Here is an 18,587-nt window from a genome sequence, read left to right on the forward strand (position 1 = left end):
AGGTGAAAAGCCTTTTTAATCCCTAGAGCTCTCGTCGACTATATTACTGCCCCAATAGGGATTTTTACTTTAGTCTCTAGAATAAGTGGACTAACATATTCCTCGATCCCTGGCTCTGGTCTTTACAGTTGCTTTAGTTACAGGATAGGGTTCAGATTACCCAGAAAAGAGGTCCACACACATAAGCACATGTTCATAGCTACTTACCTTTGGTAGCTGTACTTAGCCAATCTGCAACCTCTGGAAGGGGTAAAGCGGCTTCGGAGTGTATATATGAGGGTTTTCACTACTCTCCCTACATTGTACCAAGCATATATAAACATACTTGTGTAAATGGACAGTAGCAAAAGTGAATCTAAGTGATACTCAATACTTATCCACCACGGAGCATATAGAGTCTTAGACTGGTGTCTCACCCTGTGGGTGCACTGAACCATCATAGGGTAAAGGGCCCTTGGCAGACATTGCTTGTCACCTTTTTGCCAAAGTCCACCCTCCACCCATGGGGTCCCAGTTTTACTCCAGTCTTGCTACCTGTGAAGCCTGTTTCTATATAGACAGGAGTATAGATAACCGTACTGGGCCAGCGAGGGTCACGGACTGTACTGATCCAGGCTGCTTTCCCCTAGGCTTTCTAGTAACCAGTATGGTCACTTCATGTGTTAGAACTTTAGAGGTTTTACCTCCTAGTATGGACCTTTATTGTAACACCAAGGCCTCTATCAGCTATTTCAAAGTCTCATAGTTGTTGATAAACTTACTATATGAAGTTAGAAATCATAAGCAATCCCAAAAGACTTACATTCTTACCCTCTGCCACTTTACACCCCTCCATCAGTGCCTTCACCTCCGCCTCCTGTACAGACAGGTAGGTTAGGAGTGGTTCTGCTGCTGTTACCTCATGTTGTGTGACCACTGCATATCTGATGTAGAATTAACCTCATTCCTGGTTTCTAAAGCCATCTACAAAGAACTCAAAATGCAGATTAATGATATATTCAGTTTTGACATATTAAAAGGTAACTGGTTCATTAATCATCAAGTTAATAGAAAATTTTAAATAGAATCCGTCTACCTCATGTCTCCCCCCTTTGAATCTAGCGAAAGTAGTGGAGCTGGATTCAATGTAATACATCATAAAGAGGGCACATTGTAACCAAGGTTTCTAGTTATGAAGAGGTGAACTAGAAACAGGATAGTCCAAAACTACTACAGAAGCTTTTTATACATAGGCAGCAGTAGGATACAAAACCAAGAAGGATCCAGGTTGTCATGTGACACACGATCCGCAGAGCTTCCGGCCTGTTTCCTCTCCTCTGAGGTGCTTGGCTTAAACTTAAATGAGAACAATAGAAAGTGAACAATATACTCCAGAAAAAAACCCCCACAGTTTTGGGACCAATGCCGATGTATCAATGCTGTATAATAGGGGACATACAGAATACAAATTCCTTAGATCTTATAATAAAGCTATACAGTCATGCTGGGGACACATACTGGGGGCACATACTGGTGGCACATACTTAGCAGAGGCATCACTAAAGCCAGTGACGTAGGAGGCTTCTAGGAGTGTTATAACTTCTGCCTAAAAAGCTCCTAATAATAATCACCGTCATAGCTGCTGAATAGGAGTAATAGTATGGGATCATGGGGAGGCTTTACTCCTGGTTAAAACAATAAAATTACAGATGTTGCATCGAATCAAACCCAAAATCTGCTTAGGGCCATGAGGGTTATCAGTCCTCAGTAATGAACACACATTCTCTTTGTTCCTTAACATTCCAACACTTGTTTCCCCACCCCCCCCCCTTTTGTGTTCACTGAGACAAGGGGGGAGGCAGCCCCCTCCTTCTCCCTGTGGTGTCTGTATTACTACATGTCCCAGCATACCAGGAGAACAAAGAAGGAATCTAACACACCATTTGTAACATCTAAGTTCACTCCATCATCCTACACAAATTGCAAAAACTTTTGACCACACCCTTCAAACTTTAGGTGTATTTGATAAAGTTTAACACTACATGTCTAATGTTATTAAACATACATCACAAGGTGTCTCAGGTCCAAGCCTACAATGAGCAGTGTCTACAATTGTGTGCTGGACTTTCCTCACATCTGGTAACTCTGATGAAATGCCATTAGCACTATACATGATATAGACAAAACACATATTTATATATATGCCATAATCTGCAGGACTGTATAATGGAATAAACTCTTAGAACATCTACAGTATCTGGCAAGGGTCAGCTCAGGGAATCCAATTGGGACTGCACAACCGTCCAGGAGCTCTCCCCACAGAAGACCAAAATCTGTAACAAATATGTTACTACCCGGGTTTTTGGACTTTGAAGTTCTGAGAGGTGACTCTTAGATAAGCAGGCACAGTCTCCTACATTTATTCCCTGGGTACTAAATCTTAGTTGTCTTCTAAAGTTAAAACAATACAGCTAAATACAGCTGAGCGGACTGTGGGTGCAAATCCAAAGATCTTTAGGCAATGCATTATTCTCCATACCACTGGTCTACTGCCCCCTACAGGAGAAACATCTGAAGACTACGTCTTTGTTCTGTGCAGAGCCCGCACTTTTTATAATCTAGTCTTGACCGGATATATTCCAGTGTGGGGGTTGGGTGTAGGTGCCACATTGCATGCACATGTCTCCCGCCAGTCTGTTTCTTTGTTTCCATACATCAATTCATCCACCATTTTAGGGTGGAGGCAGAACCTTTCCTGAATGTTGTCTTTGTCATTTGTCTGTCCAACGTTTTTGTCCGTCATCGTCATAACACTCATACAACACACAATTTCCTATGGCTGTTTCTTTATAATCTCCTCTGGTCACTTCCTCTGTAACTTTCTTCCACTTGCAATTTCCATCATATTATTATCATGCAACCAGCCTTTGTTCTTTTAAGAACCTTTCCATTTACCAACATACAAACAACCATCTTTTGATATACTTGTCCTTTTCCAACGTTCTCTGACATCCTTTTACAGCCTCTTTCTCTTTCATGATCCGTAGTACTGGTTTCCCTCTGAATTGCCTCTCATCCTACCTAGCAATTTTTCCCATAATTTTCTATATATCTCTAGTGCCGGCACACACTCGCAGTCACTCTTCCATAGGGCAGTTTTAACCACTTTTATTTAATTTAGTAATTTTTTTCCTAAACCGTTTGCCCGTCAAGAATTGACCACAGTCCCCTTCCTTGAAGCATGTTTGGATCCTACCACACAAAATAAATTTATAAAGTCCAACTGTCCAAACTCAGTCTACTTTGTCTCAAGCGAATTACGATCCACCAACTGCTCTTCTAGGTGACTCTTTAGGTAGGGGCGATTCTAGAATGTAATCTTTCTTAAAACCAGTACAGTATCACAATAGCGCTATCAAACACACATGTTCAAACTCACACAATACCCATATACACTACCATACATCACATGGAGTTTTCAAATAAACTAACAAGATTCTTTGGACTGGGCAATATAGGCATGCATCTCACCGGACGTGGGGCCATCCAAACAAGGAGAGACAGAGCAAATTGTAAGAAAAAGCTTCTTACCTTTTTGTGCAGCTGCATGGTCTGTCTGTCCTGAAAGGATGATCCCTGAGTTGTCCGGTAGGCGTCATGCAAACCCATGTCGCTGTTTGAGCGCCAAGTTTTGTCAGGGAAATATCCCCATGTCTCTCGATGTGATATGTGGTTCCAAATCATTGTATAGTACGAGCTGCTCGGTGAATCACTCAGACCTTCACATGTTTGAGAGAGTTCCAATTTATTTAGGTAGCAGACAGTTTTTATAGGTTCTTGGGACAAAGGAACCTACTGACCATACCCACATTCCAATAGCCTCTGAAAGATGATCTGTGTACGCGGGGGATGGTGCTATTCACAGGGATCTTTGTTAGATACATGATAGAAGAACAGATTCAAAAATGGATTCTATTCCCTCACACTGGGTGAGCTTATACAGTTAAAGAGAACGTGTCAGGCAAATTAAACCCCAAAACTAAATATATTTTCATAAATTGCCTTTAAAAAAAGCATTGCCCCTATCCCTACATTGTCCCGCTACATGCCTGTAAGGCTATGATGGAATCTTTTGTGAGTTGCTCCAACAGGTAGTGGTAACAGAATAAGTTACAGTGACCTGATCACTGCTGTTCTTTAACCCCATAGCGCAATAAGACGTACCCTTACGTCTTGCTGCGCATGGGGGAGTATGAAGAGGGCTCACGGGCTGAGCCCTCTTCATACTCACCGGGCACTTGCTTCATAATGAAGCAAACGCCCGTCGCTAACACCCGCGATCGGTGCTTGCACCGATCGTGGGTGTTAACCCTTTGGGCGCCGCCATCTTGGCTCTGATCGTCACTCCGTGTGACGTCACCGGGGAGCGGCGATCCGTTGTCATGACAGCCTTGGATCACACAAAGATCCGAGGCTGTCATGATCGAGGCTATCTATTACAATGTGCGATCTGCACATTGTAATAGATGGTATGCAAAATCCCCATATACTGCCATACTGTAGTATGGCAGTGTATGGTAGGATCAGTCAGACAACCTAGGGTTAAAGTACCCTAGGGAGTATGAAAAATAGTAAAAAATAAATAAAAAAAGTAAAAAAAAAATTATATTAAAAAACCATAAAAATTCTAATCACCCCCTTTTCCCTAGAACTGATATAAATATAAATAAACAGTAAAAATCCTAAACACATTAGGTATCGCCGCGTCTGAAAATGCCCGATCTATCAAAATATAATAACCGTTTTTCACTGCGTTTTACCCAGTAGCGGAAAATAGTGCCCGAAGTCGCAAATTGCATTTTTTAGCCATTTTGAAAAATAGAAAAAATTCAATAAAAAGTGATCAAAAGGTCGCACAGTCCTAAAAATAAAAGCGTTGAAAACGTCATCAGAAGTAGCAAAAAATGACACCACCCACAGCTCTGTACACTAAAGTATGAAAAAGTTATTAGCTCAAGAACACTGTAAAATGAAGAATTTTTTTTTCTGTACAGGAGGTTTTCATTTTTGTATGAAAACATTATAAAACCTATACAAATTTGGAATCCCTGTGATCGTATTGACCCAATGAATGAAGTAGATCTGTCATTTGGGGCGCACAGTAAAAGCTGTAAAAACCATGCCCACAAGAAATGGCGCAAATGTGTTTTTTCATCATTTTCACTGCATTTAGAATTTTTTTCCCTCTTTCCAGTACACGGCATGGAATATTTAATACCATCACTATGAAGTGCAATTTGTTACGCAGAAAATAAGACATTACACAGCTCTGTACATGGAAAAATAAAAAAGTTATAGATTTTTGAAGGTGGGGAGGGAAAAATAAAAACGCAAAAACGAAAAAGGTCCTGGTCCTTAAGGGGTTAAAGAGGACCTGTCACCAGATTTTGACCCCCCTGAGTCACGATGCCTGCTGATAAAGGGTTACAAGTCCTCCCCATATCAACTTAAATTAGCTGCCAGTGGGAACCTGTACCTTAATTATAGACTTTTTGATATGCAAATGAGCTTTTCTGACTCTTCTCTGGTGTCTCTGACTCACGCTCGCTTATTCTGACTGACAGCTCGGTGTCTCTCCAAATCAAAGCTCTGCCTCCTACAGACATGTAAACCTCTATGTACAGATGGGAAATATTGTGTCAATTTTATTACATGGGACAAAGAAAGGATACATGCCAAGTGACCAAGACAATACATTCTTTATTCATATATCAAAAAAAACACCACAACACAAGAAGAGAATAAAAACCATTAAAAATGTGTTTGTTTTCTCACTGGGCCACCACCCTCACTTGAATCACACATCATTTTCACTCTTGTGCGAGCACCTGTATAAATCCATTCAGGTGAGTATACTTTTCACTCACATGACACTTCTTGTGTTCTTCACGGGACATCCACCATGGCCACATAAACAAGTTTTTGTGTACTTACCCTTCTCATTCTTAGATTCCTTTAGATTCCTCAAATTCTTTTGGACACCCACTTATTTGATACATTCCTGAACAGCCATTCTAGAAATGGATTCATCCCATCAGTTTGCTTCGTTTACCACGGAATCCACCAGGCTCTACTTGCTCACGACCACCGTAGTCGTTCTTTTGTGGACTCTCTCCCGCTCCTGCTGGCCCTCCGTGGCTGGCCCCTCCCTTCCATGTCCTATTGTATCTCATTGGCGCACTCTGGACTCAAATATACCTTTTTATTGATACTGTATATACTATAAGTATCCATATGTATTATATTTAATCTTTGATTTGAATAATGTTCTTGAATTGTCTTGAATGTCTAGTCCGCTTTTTATATTCCGTTGATCCCTATGAGCATCATACCATGGGTGGGTATCCTACCTGGCATTGACTACTTCGCCCTCATCCATCCATTTTTCTTCACTGTAGTACAATTTAGCATTTAAATTGTTGCACATGCACTGGCACTTTATGGGCACGTAGTCCATGCAACCACTCACTTAGTTTATATTGACATCATCTAATCACACATAATGTTGTTTATCCCTAATACGCAGATTCATTCTGCATATGGTGGTTGTTTGGTTGAATGTATGATGCATGGGCCCATGATAGTATGTATGTGTTGATTGGTGGAGTGATAGATTATATGTTCTATAGTATTTTAAGTATATTACATGCTATAGGTTAGTTCACTATTTAATATTCATTTATTTATTTATTTTTTATACAATATTGTGTGTCACACTGATTTTTATATTTTTATCTTACACTATTTCCACTGTACAACCTTTCTATGTACATTTCCCCCTTGTTTGCATATATTTTCTCATGTATACTCTATACAATTTTGTACCTTTTTTTTCATACATATGATCTGCACAATTTTATAGATGCCACTTTTGTAATCTATTTATTTGCAATGTAGGGTTTTATGCCATCCCCCGTTTGTGCGTGCATTTAGTGTACCAGTTTCTGGTTTGTTTACTTTTTAGAACATGGGGACACATTTCTCTGTTGCACCACATTGAGAACACGGGGACACATTTCTCTGTTGCACCACATTGAGTGCTTGATGCTGGAAGTGAGCTAATTTAGCTCACTGCCAACACATGGGATCTTCCTTTATAAATGGACCGACCACACCATACAGATACCCCTGAGGAAGCCACAGCAGGTGGCGATACGCGTGGGGCGGTCATCCCCAGCTCCCTCTTGTGTGTATGTTTGCCGCACAGGTAATACTTGCTTATGTCTTGACTATTTATTTACTTTTGCTTGTATACTCTCATGCTCTATACAAAAAAAACCCCTTTTTTTGTGACTTTTTTGCAATCTGCTTACATTATATATTGGTACTGCATTTTCCCTAGCCCAATGTGTAATCCCTTATAGGGTAATATTGTTGTATCTTTTTGTGTTACATAAGGCTTTAGTCTCCAGGGGGAGCTGGTGGTCCCAGGATCACTAACACTATCACATGTTTGGTTTTCCTGTAGTAGATTATTCTGTGATTGTTCACATTTTTAATGGTTTTTATTCTCTTCTTGTGTTGTGGTGTTTTTTTGATATATGAATAAAGAATGTATTGTCTTGGTCACTTGGCATGTATCCTTTCTTTGTCTTGTGGTTTGAGCTATTTTTACATGCATTGACCTGTAGACTCTTCACCTGACCTCATTTTGTGCAGTGCTGGTCCCATTTTTTGTATTCTGAATTTTATTACATGGTGCCTTGTGTTACATTCATGACATGTGACCAGTGACATCATCACAAGTCCTCCAAGCTTTTAAGAATAGCAAACTGTACACCATGGGGCACATTTACTTACCCATCCCTGGCGCGTTCCCCAATGTACATTGTCCGATGAGAATGAACTTTGCCACAATTCACTATGATCGTCCAGATTGAAATGCGATCGGCCGGAACCTTAGTAAATAAGCCCCCATGTATGTGATTACATGAAATTACAACAGCCTCCATGATGGATAGAGAGGAGTAGAAGTCCATGGAGGTCGCTGGTAGCCAAAATACACATGTCACATGACATGAACTGTGACCAGTAAGGAGGCATAAGGCATGGGGAAGATTAGATGGGAGGGGCTGGCCGAGCAGGACACACCCCACTGACGCCCAGTAATATAAGATAAAAGGTGATTTATGTGGATGTGTAAGCAAAACTATTTTTTATTAGGGCCTTTATCATGTTGGTGGCTGTCCATTTTACTTCACAGATCCTTTGTAGCATAAAAAGGGACAGTGCCATAGTTTTGGACCCACATTTGTGCTTGTGGCTCTTTTTCTTGGGAGCTAAAGGATGTAAGTAAGATCGGTACATCTCACTGCTCTGGACTTCCCTTGTCTTTCCTTTAGCTTCCCTGAGGGTACGTTCACACGTTGCAGTTAAAACTGCATTGTAATCAGCTTTGAGGTGGTTTTAGGTGCAGTTTTGTCAATTGAGCAGGTGAAAGACATGAACTGAACGAGTGAATGACATTTGTGGTGCGGGTTTCCCCTTCAAAATCAAATTCACCCGTTCAGTTCATGTCTTTCACCTGTTCAATTGACAAAACTGCACCTAAAACCACCTCAAAGCTGATTGCGATGCAGTTTTAACTGCAACGTGTGAACGCACCCTCAGGAAGAGGTGCTGTAACAGCTGTAGCAATCTTTCTCTTTTATGGGTCACTTTAAAAATTACAAAGCATTCAGAAAGACAGCTTATATGCGAATTTATGGTCCTGTGTTTACTTGCTTATTTGTAACATGTATCTACTTCTATATTTGCAGAGCCTCTCATTGAATGAAAGCTCAAGTAAACTACAAGCCTTTTTCCAGCAAATTATCTTCAAACATATTCTCAGACTTAATGACCAGTAAGTCTCATTTTGTTGGCACCTCTCTTGTAATATATTGCTATGTTTTTAAAATTGACCTATAACATAGCCTTTCAAGGGAACCTGTCGCCACATTTTTCACAAATGCAGCTAGGGTGACATCATCACATGTCCTTTAGTCTCTTATATGGGTTATCAGAGATTAATGAATAACTAATGATTTTTAAAAATGATACATGTGTACTCACCTCCTCCAGCGCTGCTGATGTCCCGTGGTCCATCTGATCCGTCCCCCTGTATGTTTACAGGAGCACAGAAGCCACGCACAGGGAGCTTTCAGCCACCCGATGTGGCCAGCCACTCTCATCCCTCCCTATCTCTCAGCATTGTAGGGCGCTGGGAGATGGTGTTGGGAGCTTCTGGCGCGGATCAGAAGGACTGTGGTGTGGGACATCAGCAGCGCCGGAGGAGGTGAGTACACGTTTATTATTTTTAAAAAGCCCGCCCCAGCCCGTCACTGTTTATTAACCTTGGATAACCCCTTAAACATTAGAAAACTTTACACCAAGCATATATCTCATGAAATCACAGCATATATTATCACATGAAATCACAGCAGCCTGCTTGAGAGGAGTAGAAGCCCATGCAGCCATGCTGTGATTTTTTATGTGGTCAAATATGTGCATGGAGTACAGTTAAGAGGCTAAATGACCTGTGATAAGGTCACCCTGGTCACATGACATCCAACCACACCCATGACTTGCTCCCTAGATACCAGGCTAGTTTATAGCTCTGAGGGAAACAATTTTTAGCTAAATGAAGGGTGTCAGATAGTTACTAGGACTCTTTATTCCTAGAGGTAAAAGTTGTAAGAGCACACCATTGGTTCCATGTTGCTTTCACTAAAAAAATAATACAAACTTTAGTTTCGTGGATTATGCCGACTTAAACTCTGAACTCTGTCTGCATATCTTTTTTCACTCTTCTGCTATAATGTAGTTAAAGGGGTTGTCCGAGTTTAAAAAAAATATATATTTGTGGCCGGGAGCGGGCTGACTAAAATAATAAAGCTGTACTTACCTCCCGGTGCCCTCCCGTATCCAGCGCTGCTGTCGCTCCGGTCCGGGCGCCATGTAAACAAACATGGCCGCCGGAGCAGCGCTTCATTCAGCTTCCAGCCAGCAGTGGCCGGGTACGGCCTATCCGTCCCTATACACAGCATTGTGTATGGGGGCCGGAAGGTTGTCGTGTCCGGCCGGAAGCTGATACCGGAGGGCACCGGAAGGTAAGTACAGCTTTATTGTTTTAGTCAGCCCGCTCCCGGCCACATGTATTTTTTTATCAAAACTCGGACAACCCCTTTAATAATGTTGACAAATCGAAGTTTCTCTTTAAATGCTCCCTCTTTGTCCAGTGCCTCTTCTTTGGGACTAGCATATTATGGATAATGAATATTGCCATAAATCCATACATGCAAGTGAGGCTTTACTAAAAAAAAGCTCCTTCTCTAGAAACATATTCACCACAATTTTAACACCAGGAATCTAGAGCGGAAATCCACCTCAGACACAATATAAAGATATTGAAGTCTGAAATACTTACAGGTATCTCAGAACCAGTATTATTCAGAAGAAAGAGCAAGCATTTCCTCCTTGATCATACAGCAGAACACTTGCATCTGCTGTATAAAACCACATACACACTTGCCGTGCACAGGGAGGGCTCAGTTTCTGACACTTTCCATATACTTTTGAAAGGGAACCTGTCTTCAGCAATTGGCCTCTTAAACCACTACCAGAATATTGTCAAGCATAGTAACACCTTCTAGTTTTTGTTTCTTTCATGGCCCAGTGTGGTGACATCATATAGAAAATCAACTTTGAAGTGAGCGGTAAATTTGGTTGTATCATCATGCATCATACATCGGACTTCAGGAAATCCGGTTAGTGATGTCTCTGGATGCAGGAGCATCAGTTATAGGTATAGCAGGGTTTCTAAGGAAGAGAGATCTTGACTTTAGTGTTAAAATCTTTGCCTCTTTGACTTTTATCAAATTTACATTTCATTTCCAAGTAGATTTTCTGGATGATGTCGCCACACTGGTCATGAAAGGAATATGATTTGGAAGGTGTTCGGCTGCTTGACAACATACTGTTTGTGGTTTATTATGTAAGCTTCTATTGACCGGTTCCCTTTAAAGGGAAGCTACCACCTCCCACAACATTAATTAATTTCTTATTTTACATAAATTCGGTTTTAATGCTTCTCAAAATAAGATTCTCTGCGCCAATTTTAATGCTAGCAGGAATGCTAGAAATTATATTTCCACTTCATCCCCCATGACGGCCCACCTGGAGATGCCCTCAACCTCTGCAGGAACAGGAAGAAGAGATGTTAAAACTACCCCTCCCACATCCTCCCACCAGTGTTCTTCCTGTCACTACTACGGTCGGGTCAAGAGAGGTGTTCTCTCTCCTCCAGGAGGGGGCGAAGAAAAATACTTATGTGCCATGCCGTCCTCAGCAACGAAATCCCAGACAGGCTGGGGCTCTCGGTCAGCAACGGTCCTCCCTGCAGACTTCCACCGGTCCGTTCATCAGCTGCCACACCGCGATCCGGAGATTGAATGCACAGGCAGCTGGAAAAACTACATTTCCATTGCGTCCCCCATGACGGCCCCACTTGGAGGATGACCCCTTGACCTCTGTAGGGACAGGAAGCAGAGAAGTTAAATACCCCACCCCCGGCATCCATACTCCAGTGTCTTCCTGTCCCTACACAGGGCAGGTTGTGGAGAAGATCTCTCCTCTGATCCTTCCATCCAAGAGGGACAGTGAGAGGGGAGCATGTGTGGCGCGGGGATCATCCTCTTACCCCTCCGGTCCAGGACAGCGATCGGTGCATACGACCCTTCCCTTGTCGGCATGTGGGGCCGGTAGTTCCGGCTCTGTCCGCGACCCCGTGAGGTTAACGACACCCGGACTTCAACAAAATGGCGGCGGCGTGCCTGACACGGCCGCCAGTGACAACTTCCGGTGGCGCACCGGAAGTGAGGTAATCTGTCGCACGGTCCGGAAACAGGCGCGTGGAGCGGTAAGATTTAAAGCTGGCGGGGACGCACAATGATCTGAGGTCTAATGCTCCTGTATTCCGGCGCACCATATCCTCCACTGCGGTCTATTAAGGTATTTTCATTGTAAACTCGGCCTGAGACATTTAATATACAATGACTCAGTATTATATATGGGCTGTATATTTTTCAGGCACCACCATATTGGGCCAAAATTTTGCCTTACCTCACGATCTTGTGTGTCCAAGGCAAGTATGAACAGCAGTCCATTATATATATATATATATATATATATATATATATATATATATATATATATATATATATGACGTTTATTTGAAATATGCTAAATATATATATGTGTACACATAGGTGCCGTTTTTTACCATTGGCAACGTGGAATCTTGTGCTATGGATGCTGTGTCTATAGATCCCCCGCCTATAGCTCCTGTGAGTGGTTTCGGGGTATCTAAGTGTTACTGTGGGTCATATCCTAACATACACAAATTTATTTATGCCTAAAGTTTTAGTATTACTATTCTTAGATAGTAAAACTGTTCTCCTTCTCTGTTGGTAGGAACCGAAAGAGAAGGAGAAGCATAGAGAATCTAAAGATCCACCTCCCAAAGATGCGGGGAAAAGAAAAATTACCTCCCGTCGATGCAACATGTGCTTTTACAAATTGTCTAACGATTATAAAAAAGCAGTTTGCAAGGACTGTATTGATAGCCTCTTGAAAGAGGAAAAGTCATCCTTTATGGACGAAATGCGGACTTTTATAAAAGGGGAGGTTCAGTGTTCGTTAGCTTCATCTCTAACTAACCTAATACCTCAGGAACCTGTACAAAAAAGACAGAGAGTTGAATATCAGTCAGAGTCCGATATAGAATCACTAGAGGGTTCGGTTAAGGACTCCTTAGATCTAGATTCAATTCCATCTACATCAGCAGTAAAAATGGAATCCAAATACCTGTTTATGTCCGAGGATTTAGATCCTCTATTAAAAGCCATGAGAGACACCCTAAAGATTGGAGAGGTTGAAGAACCAACATCTATTCAGGATGAGCTCTTTGGGATCCTTAAGGCTAAAAAGAGACGCGTCTTTCCGATAAATAAGACCCTGAAGGATCTAATCCTTGAGGAATGGAGAGAACCAGAAAATAGAATTTCTATATCAAGAGAGTTTAAGAGTCGTCTATCCTTTGGGGAAGAAGAATCAAAGATCTGGAATTCCTTTCCTAAGGTAGATGTCCAGGTCACAAAAATTGCGAAAAAGACCGATCTCCCCTTTGAAGACTCTATTCAGCTCAAAGATCCCATGGACCGCAAAGCAGACAGCCTGCTGAAAAAGACATGGGAATCGTCTATGTGGAATCTTAAATCGAACATCGCCACTACGTCAGTCTCTCGTACCCTTTTTTACTGGCTATCTGAGCTAGAAAATCACATCAAGGATGGAACACCGAGAGAAATTCTCTTAGAAACAATTCCTGTACTTAAATCAGCAGCAGCCTTTGTTGCGGACGCCTCAGCGGAAGGTGTAAGGTTTAGCGCCAAAGAAGGAGCACTTTCCAATTCGGCAAGGAGAACACTGTGGCTAAGACAGTGGACAGGAGACTTCAGGTCAAAATCTAAACTGTGTGGCCTTCCATTCCAAGGGGAATACCTATTTGGACAAGAATTGGATACCATTCTTGAAAAGGCAGCCGATAGGAAGAAGGGCTTTCCGGAGGCAAAAACAACTCAGAAGAAGCAGCCCTTTCGGGACCAGAAAGAAAAGAGATTTCCCTATAGAGGGAAAGGAAAGCAGGGGAAATGGAGCTACCCGAAGGGGGGTAGAGGAAGGGGGTTCCTCCTTAGTTCCAGCAATACCACCCCATCATTTAGGAAATGACGCCAGAGTGGGGGGAAGACTCCTGAAATTTCACCAACATTGGATAAAAATTACACAGAATCCATGGATTTTATCGATGTTGGAAGAGGGATACAGGCTGGAAATTACATCTCTTCCTCCCCAAAGATTCTTCCTCACCAGACAACCGTCTCCAGAGCTTGCTCTTCAGTTATGGTCGGAAATTCAGAAGTTATTGAATCTGGATGTCATCGTTCCGGTTCCAGAATCAGAAATATGGGAAGGTCACTATTCCCCATTATTCCTAATAAAAAAAACCAACGGGACATTCAGGATGATATGCAACCTGAAAGACCTGAATCAATACATCCTATACAGAAAATTCAAAATGGAGACTGTGAACTCGGCGATCACCCAGATTCCCCCAGACTTGCAAGATGCCTATTATCACGTGCCAATACATCTAGCATCCCAAAAATTTCTCAAGGTTGCGGTCCTCAACCCAGAGGGCATCATAAGTCATTTCCAGTACAAGGCACTTCCCTTCGGAATATCCTCAGCTCCCAGGACATTCTCGAAGATTATCATCGAAATAGTTGCCTTCTTAAGAACAAAAAGGATAATCGTAATCCCATATCTGGACGATCTACTAATTGTGGCAAGATCCGAACAAGAGCTAATACATCACAGAGATTTCACAATTACCACCCTCAAACAGTTGGGTTGGATCATAAATTGGGAAAAATCAAATCTGAATCCCAGCAGGGTTATTACGTTCCTGGGGATTTCTCTAAATTCATCACTCCAGATGTCCTTCCTTCCTCAGGGAAAAGTATCAAAACTTTGTCAAGAAGTAGAATTATTTCAGAACAGAGTCAACTGTTCCATAAGAGAGGTGATGAAGTTATTAGGGCAACTGACGGCATGTATCCAAGCAGTACAGTGGAGTCAGTTTCATACCCGCAGATTACAAAGTTGGCTCCTATTAGTATGGGACAAAGATCCGACTCATCTAGATTGGAAGATAGAGATCCCTGCAAAGGTCAAAGAAGCTTTAGCCTGGTGGACACATCAAGAGAACCTACAAAAAGGGATAGCCTGGCACCCATGGCCCTTGCGGTCACTCCAGACAGATGCAAGCCGGTCTGGATGGGGGGCAAACTTCGAAGGATCCCTTCTTCAAGGGAAATGGCCTCTATCCATACAAAAACGTTCTTCCAATTACCGGGAGTTGAGAGCAGTGTGGGAAACCATGAAAGTCAGCGGAGATTTAATGAAATCCCATCATTTAAGAATATACTCAGACAATGTCACCACAGTGGCATATCTACGCCACCAGGGGGGCACAAAGAATTTGGATCTTCTTCTTCTATCAGAAAAGATCTTCAGTTGGTCAGAACAGAACATATTATCCCTATCTGCAGTCCATCTGAAAGGAGAAGAAAACACGGTAGCAGACTACCTAAGCAGGAAGACCATCAACCAGAACGAATGGTGCCTGAACAACGAGATCTTCAAACATCTAACCCTAAAATGGGGTGTTCCAAAAATAGATCTATTCGCTACCCGCACAAATGCGAAGACAAAGTTTTTCTTCTCGCTAGACAATTCAACACCTATGAGCCAACTAGATGCGTTCAGACATCCCTGGAATGCGGCACTGATGTATGCCTTCCCACCAATACCAGTAATCTCCAGAGTGATTCAGAAGATCCAAAGAGAGAAGGCAAAAGTAATCCTCGTAGTGCCCTACTGGCCAAAGAGGGTATGGTTTCCATCACTCAGGAGGCTATCTCTGGAAGAGCCTATTCACCTCCCTCCTCGTGCGGACCTACTATTCCAGGGACCACTTCTGCATCCAAATCCCCAGGCTCTCCAATTATCAGCATGGATCCTGAAAGGGAATTGCTAAAAACCAAGGGCTTGTCCCACAAGGTCATCTCCACCTTAAAGGCGAGTCGGAAACCTGTCACTCAGGCTATTTACTTCCGCATATGGAATAAGTTTGTAACATTCTGTGGACCTGAGATTCCTAACCAGAACTCTCCCAATATTTCCTGGTATTGGATTTCCTCCAAGCAGGGTTTGACAAGGGCCTGAAGACCAGCTCTTTGAAGGTCCAGATATCTGCGTTGAGTGCCTTCTTCGATAGTCCTCTAGCGGATCACCAATGGGTAAGGAGATTTATAAGAGCTACTTCCCGACTAAAACCTACCGTAAGAATAGCTGTCCCAAGTTGGGACTTATCTGTTGTCCTAAATTATCTTACCGGTCCTCCATTTGAGCCATTAGACTCAAAAAATATTAAAGAATTGACGCTCAAATTAACCTTTCTTATTGCCATAACATCAGCCAGGCGTCTAGGAGAAATCCAGGCATTATCTATCAAAGAACCATACCTGAAAGTATCTGAAGATAGAATAACACTAATGCTTGATAAAAATTTTATTCCCAAGGTGTCCTCTAGCTTCCATCTAAGCCAGGAGATTATCTTACCTACATTCTGTCGAAATCCGAAAACTCCGAAGGAAGAAGAATGGCACTCCCTTGATGTCAGAAGGATTCTTCTCTTCTACCTAGAAACAACAAGGCAATGGCGAAGGGACTCAAATATCCTTCTACAGTTTAGCGGGAAAAACAAAGGCACGAGAGCTTCAAAATCCACTATAGCGAGATGGATCAAAACTGTCATTAAAAATGCCTATGTAGCTCAAAATATGTCTATACCTGGAACAATTAGAGCTCATTCCACACGGGCCATGGCAACCTCATGGGCCGAAAAAAGGGGAGCTTCCATTAATGAAATTTGTAGGGCAGCAACATGGTCTAGTCAAATGACGTTTGTAAAACACTATAGGTTAGACCTACAGAGTACAAAAGAACTAGCATTTGGCAGAAAAGTACTTCAAGCTGTTGTCCCTCCCTGAAAAAATTAATTTGTTATGTCTCCAAGTGGGGCCGTCATGGGGGACGCAATGGAAAATGGGAATTATTCTCACCGTTAATTCGGTTTCCATTAGTCCACCATGACGGCCCATATATATTCCCACCCATGTATATTATACTGTACTTTATGGAAAAGTTGTGTGTGATTTAACATACAATAAAAAAGTTGCATCCGCTGCCGGTGTAGTTATTTGGTAGTCACTGGAGTATGGATGCCGGGGGTGGGGTATTTAACTTCTCTGCTTCCTGTCCCTACAGAGGTCAAGGGGTCATCCTCCAAGTGGGGCCGTCATGGTGGACTAATGGAAACCGAATTAACGGTGAGAATAATTCCCATTTTCCTGGCGCGCCCGAGGTCCCAATGACGGCTTCCGGTCGCGACTGGAAGTGGAGCTCTGAAGGCACTACTGGGAGCAGGAAAGGATGCTGAGGCTTCTACAGAGGGGGATGGGCTCCCCATAAAGGTATTTAAAGCGGGCGAGTCACTATGATCTGAGGTCTCCGTGTTAGTGGTGACGCCGTTCTGACTGCTCCGTGCTGCTACAGTCTTGGCTATGGTGGTTGAGGCAGACCCGATTCCCTTACGCGCACCAGTCTATGTAAGTGGGTGTCTGTGGTAGTTTTTCATTGTTATAATGAATTTTTGGGTTTTGAATATCCTATATTTGCCTTTTAGGACAAGGACCAGGCGTCTAAGGGGAAAGGCAAAGAGAATAGGGGGGGGGGGCAAACAAACCTGACAAATTTGAAAAAGCTGAAAACTTAGCAAAACTAAGAGATGTAACATGTGTTTTTACTGTATGTCTGATTCATATAAAAGCCCATATATAAAGTATGTATTGATAACTTCATACGTGAAGAAAAAACATCCTTTCTGGATGAGCTAAAATGGTTTATGGAAGAAAAGGTTGTCTCCTCTATTTCTGCGGCCACAGCTAAAGCTCTGCCAAGTAGAAGACCAAGATTGAATATAGAATCTGCAGTATTTGAAGAAGATAATGACTCTGAAACACTGTCATGCTCTGTGGTGGAAGGTGAAAAGCCTGAGGACCCTCAAGATGCCGTAAAAACCACAGATTCAAGGTTTTTCAGCTGGAGGAGCTTGACAATCTATTAAAAGCAATGAGACAAACATTGGAGAGTGAGGATGTTATACTGGCAAAATCCAAGGAGGACGAATTACTTGGAGACTTAAAACCAAAGTATCAGGGAGTATTTCCTTTAAATGACATTCTGAGGGAGCTAGTGTCAGAAGAATGGAGAGATCCAGAGAAAAGAATCCTAATCTCAAAAAAATTCAAAGAGGCTGATCTTTTGAACCAGAAGAATCGAAATTATGGGATTCCTGCCCAAAAGTGGATGTACAGGTCACTTTTGATCTTTGACCTGAAGTCAAATTTATAAGCTACACTAGCAGCTAGAACTCTACTACACTGGTTGGGTGAACTAGAAACCCATATCAGGGAACGAACACAGAGAGGAATCATACTTCAAAATTTTCCCCTCCCGAAGTCCGCTACAGCCTTCTTGGTGGCAGAAGGGATCAGTTTTTCCTATAAAGAAGGAGCATTAACAAATGCATCAAGATGGGCACTCTGGTTAAAACAATGGGGCGGTGACATCCGCTCAAAAACCTAAATGATGTAATATTCCTTTTACGGGTGAATTTGTATTTGGACCAGAGCTTGACACAATACTTGAAAGAGCTTCGGATAAGAAAAAAGGTTTTCCAGAGAACAAACCCTCAACCAGAAAGCAGCCCTTTCGTGACTTCAAGAGTTCCAAGGACACAAAGGGAAAAGGGGTCACTGGAGCTACCTGAAAGGAGGTAAAGGGGAAGGGTTTATCTTCTCCGCCCCAGCAGACCAGAATAT

General features: G+C 42.3%; 1 protein-coding gene across 4 annotated transcripts in view; it reads left to right on the forward strand.

Annotated features, from left to right (window-relative positions):
* Positions 1-18,587, forward strand: part of TERT (telomerase reverse transcriptase) — an 83,036-nt gene that overhangs the window by 42,564 nt on the left and 21,885 nt on the right. For all 4 annotated transcript variants that reach the window (XM_072153133.1, XM_072153135.1, XM_072153136.1 and 1 more), the window contains exon 8: positions 8,799-8,884. In XM_072153133.1, coding sequence (XP_072009234.1) covers positions 8,799-8,884 — 86 coding nt within the window. The remainder of the gene's footprint in view (positions 1-8,798; positions 8,885-18,587) is intronic.

The sequence above is a fragment of the Engystomops pustulosus genome, chromosome 5, assembly GCF_040894005.1.
Source record: "Engystomops pustulosus chromosome 5, aEngPut4.maternal, whole genome shotgun sequence".
Classification (NCBI taxonomy): domain Eukaryota; kingdom Metazoa; phylum Chordata; class Amphibia; order Anura; family Leptodactylidae; genus Engystomops; species Engystomops pustulosus.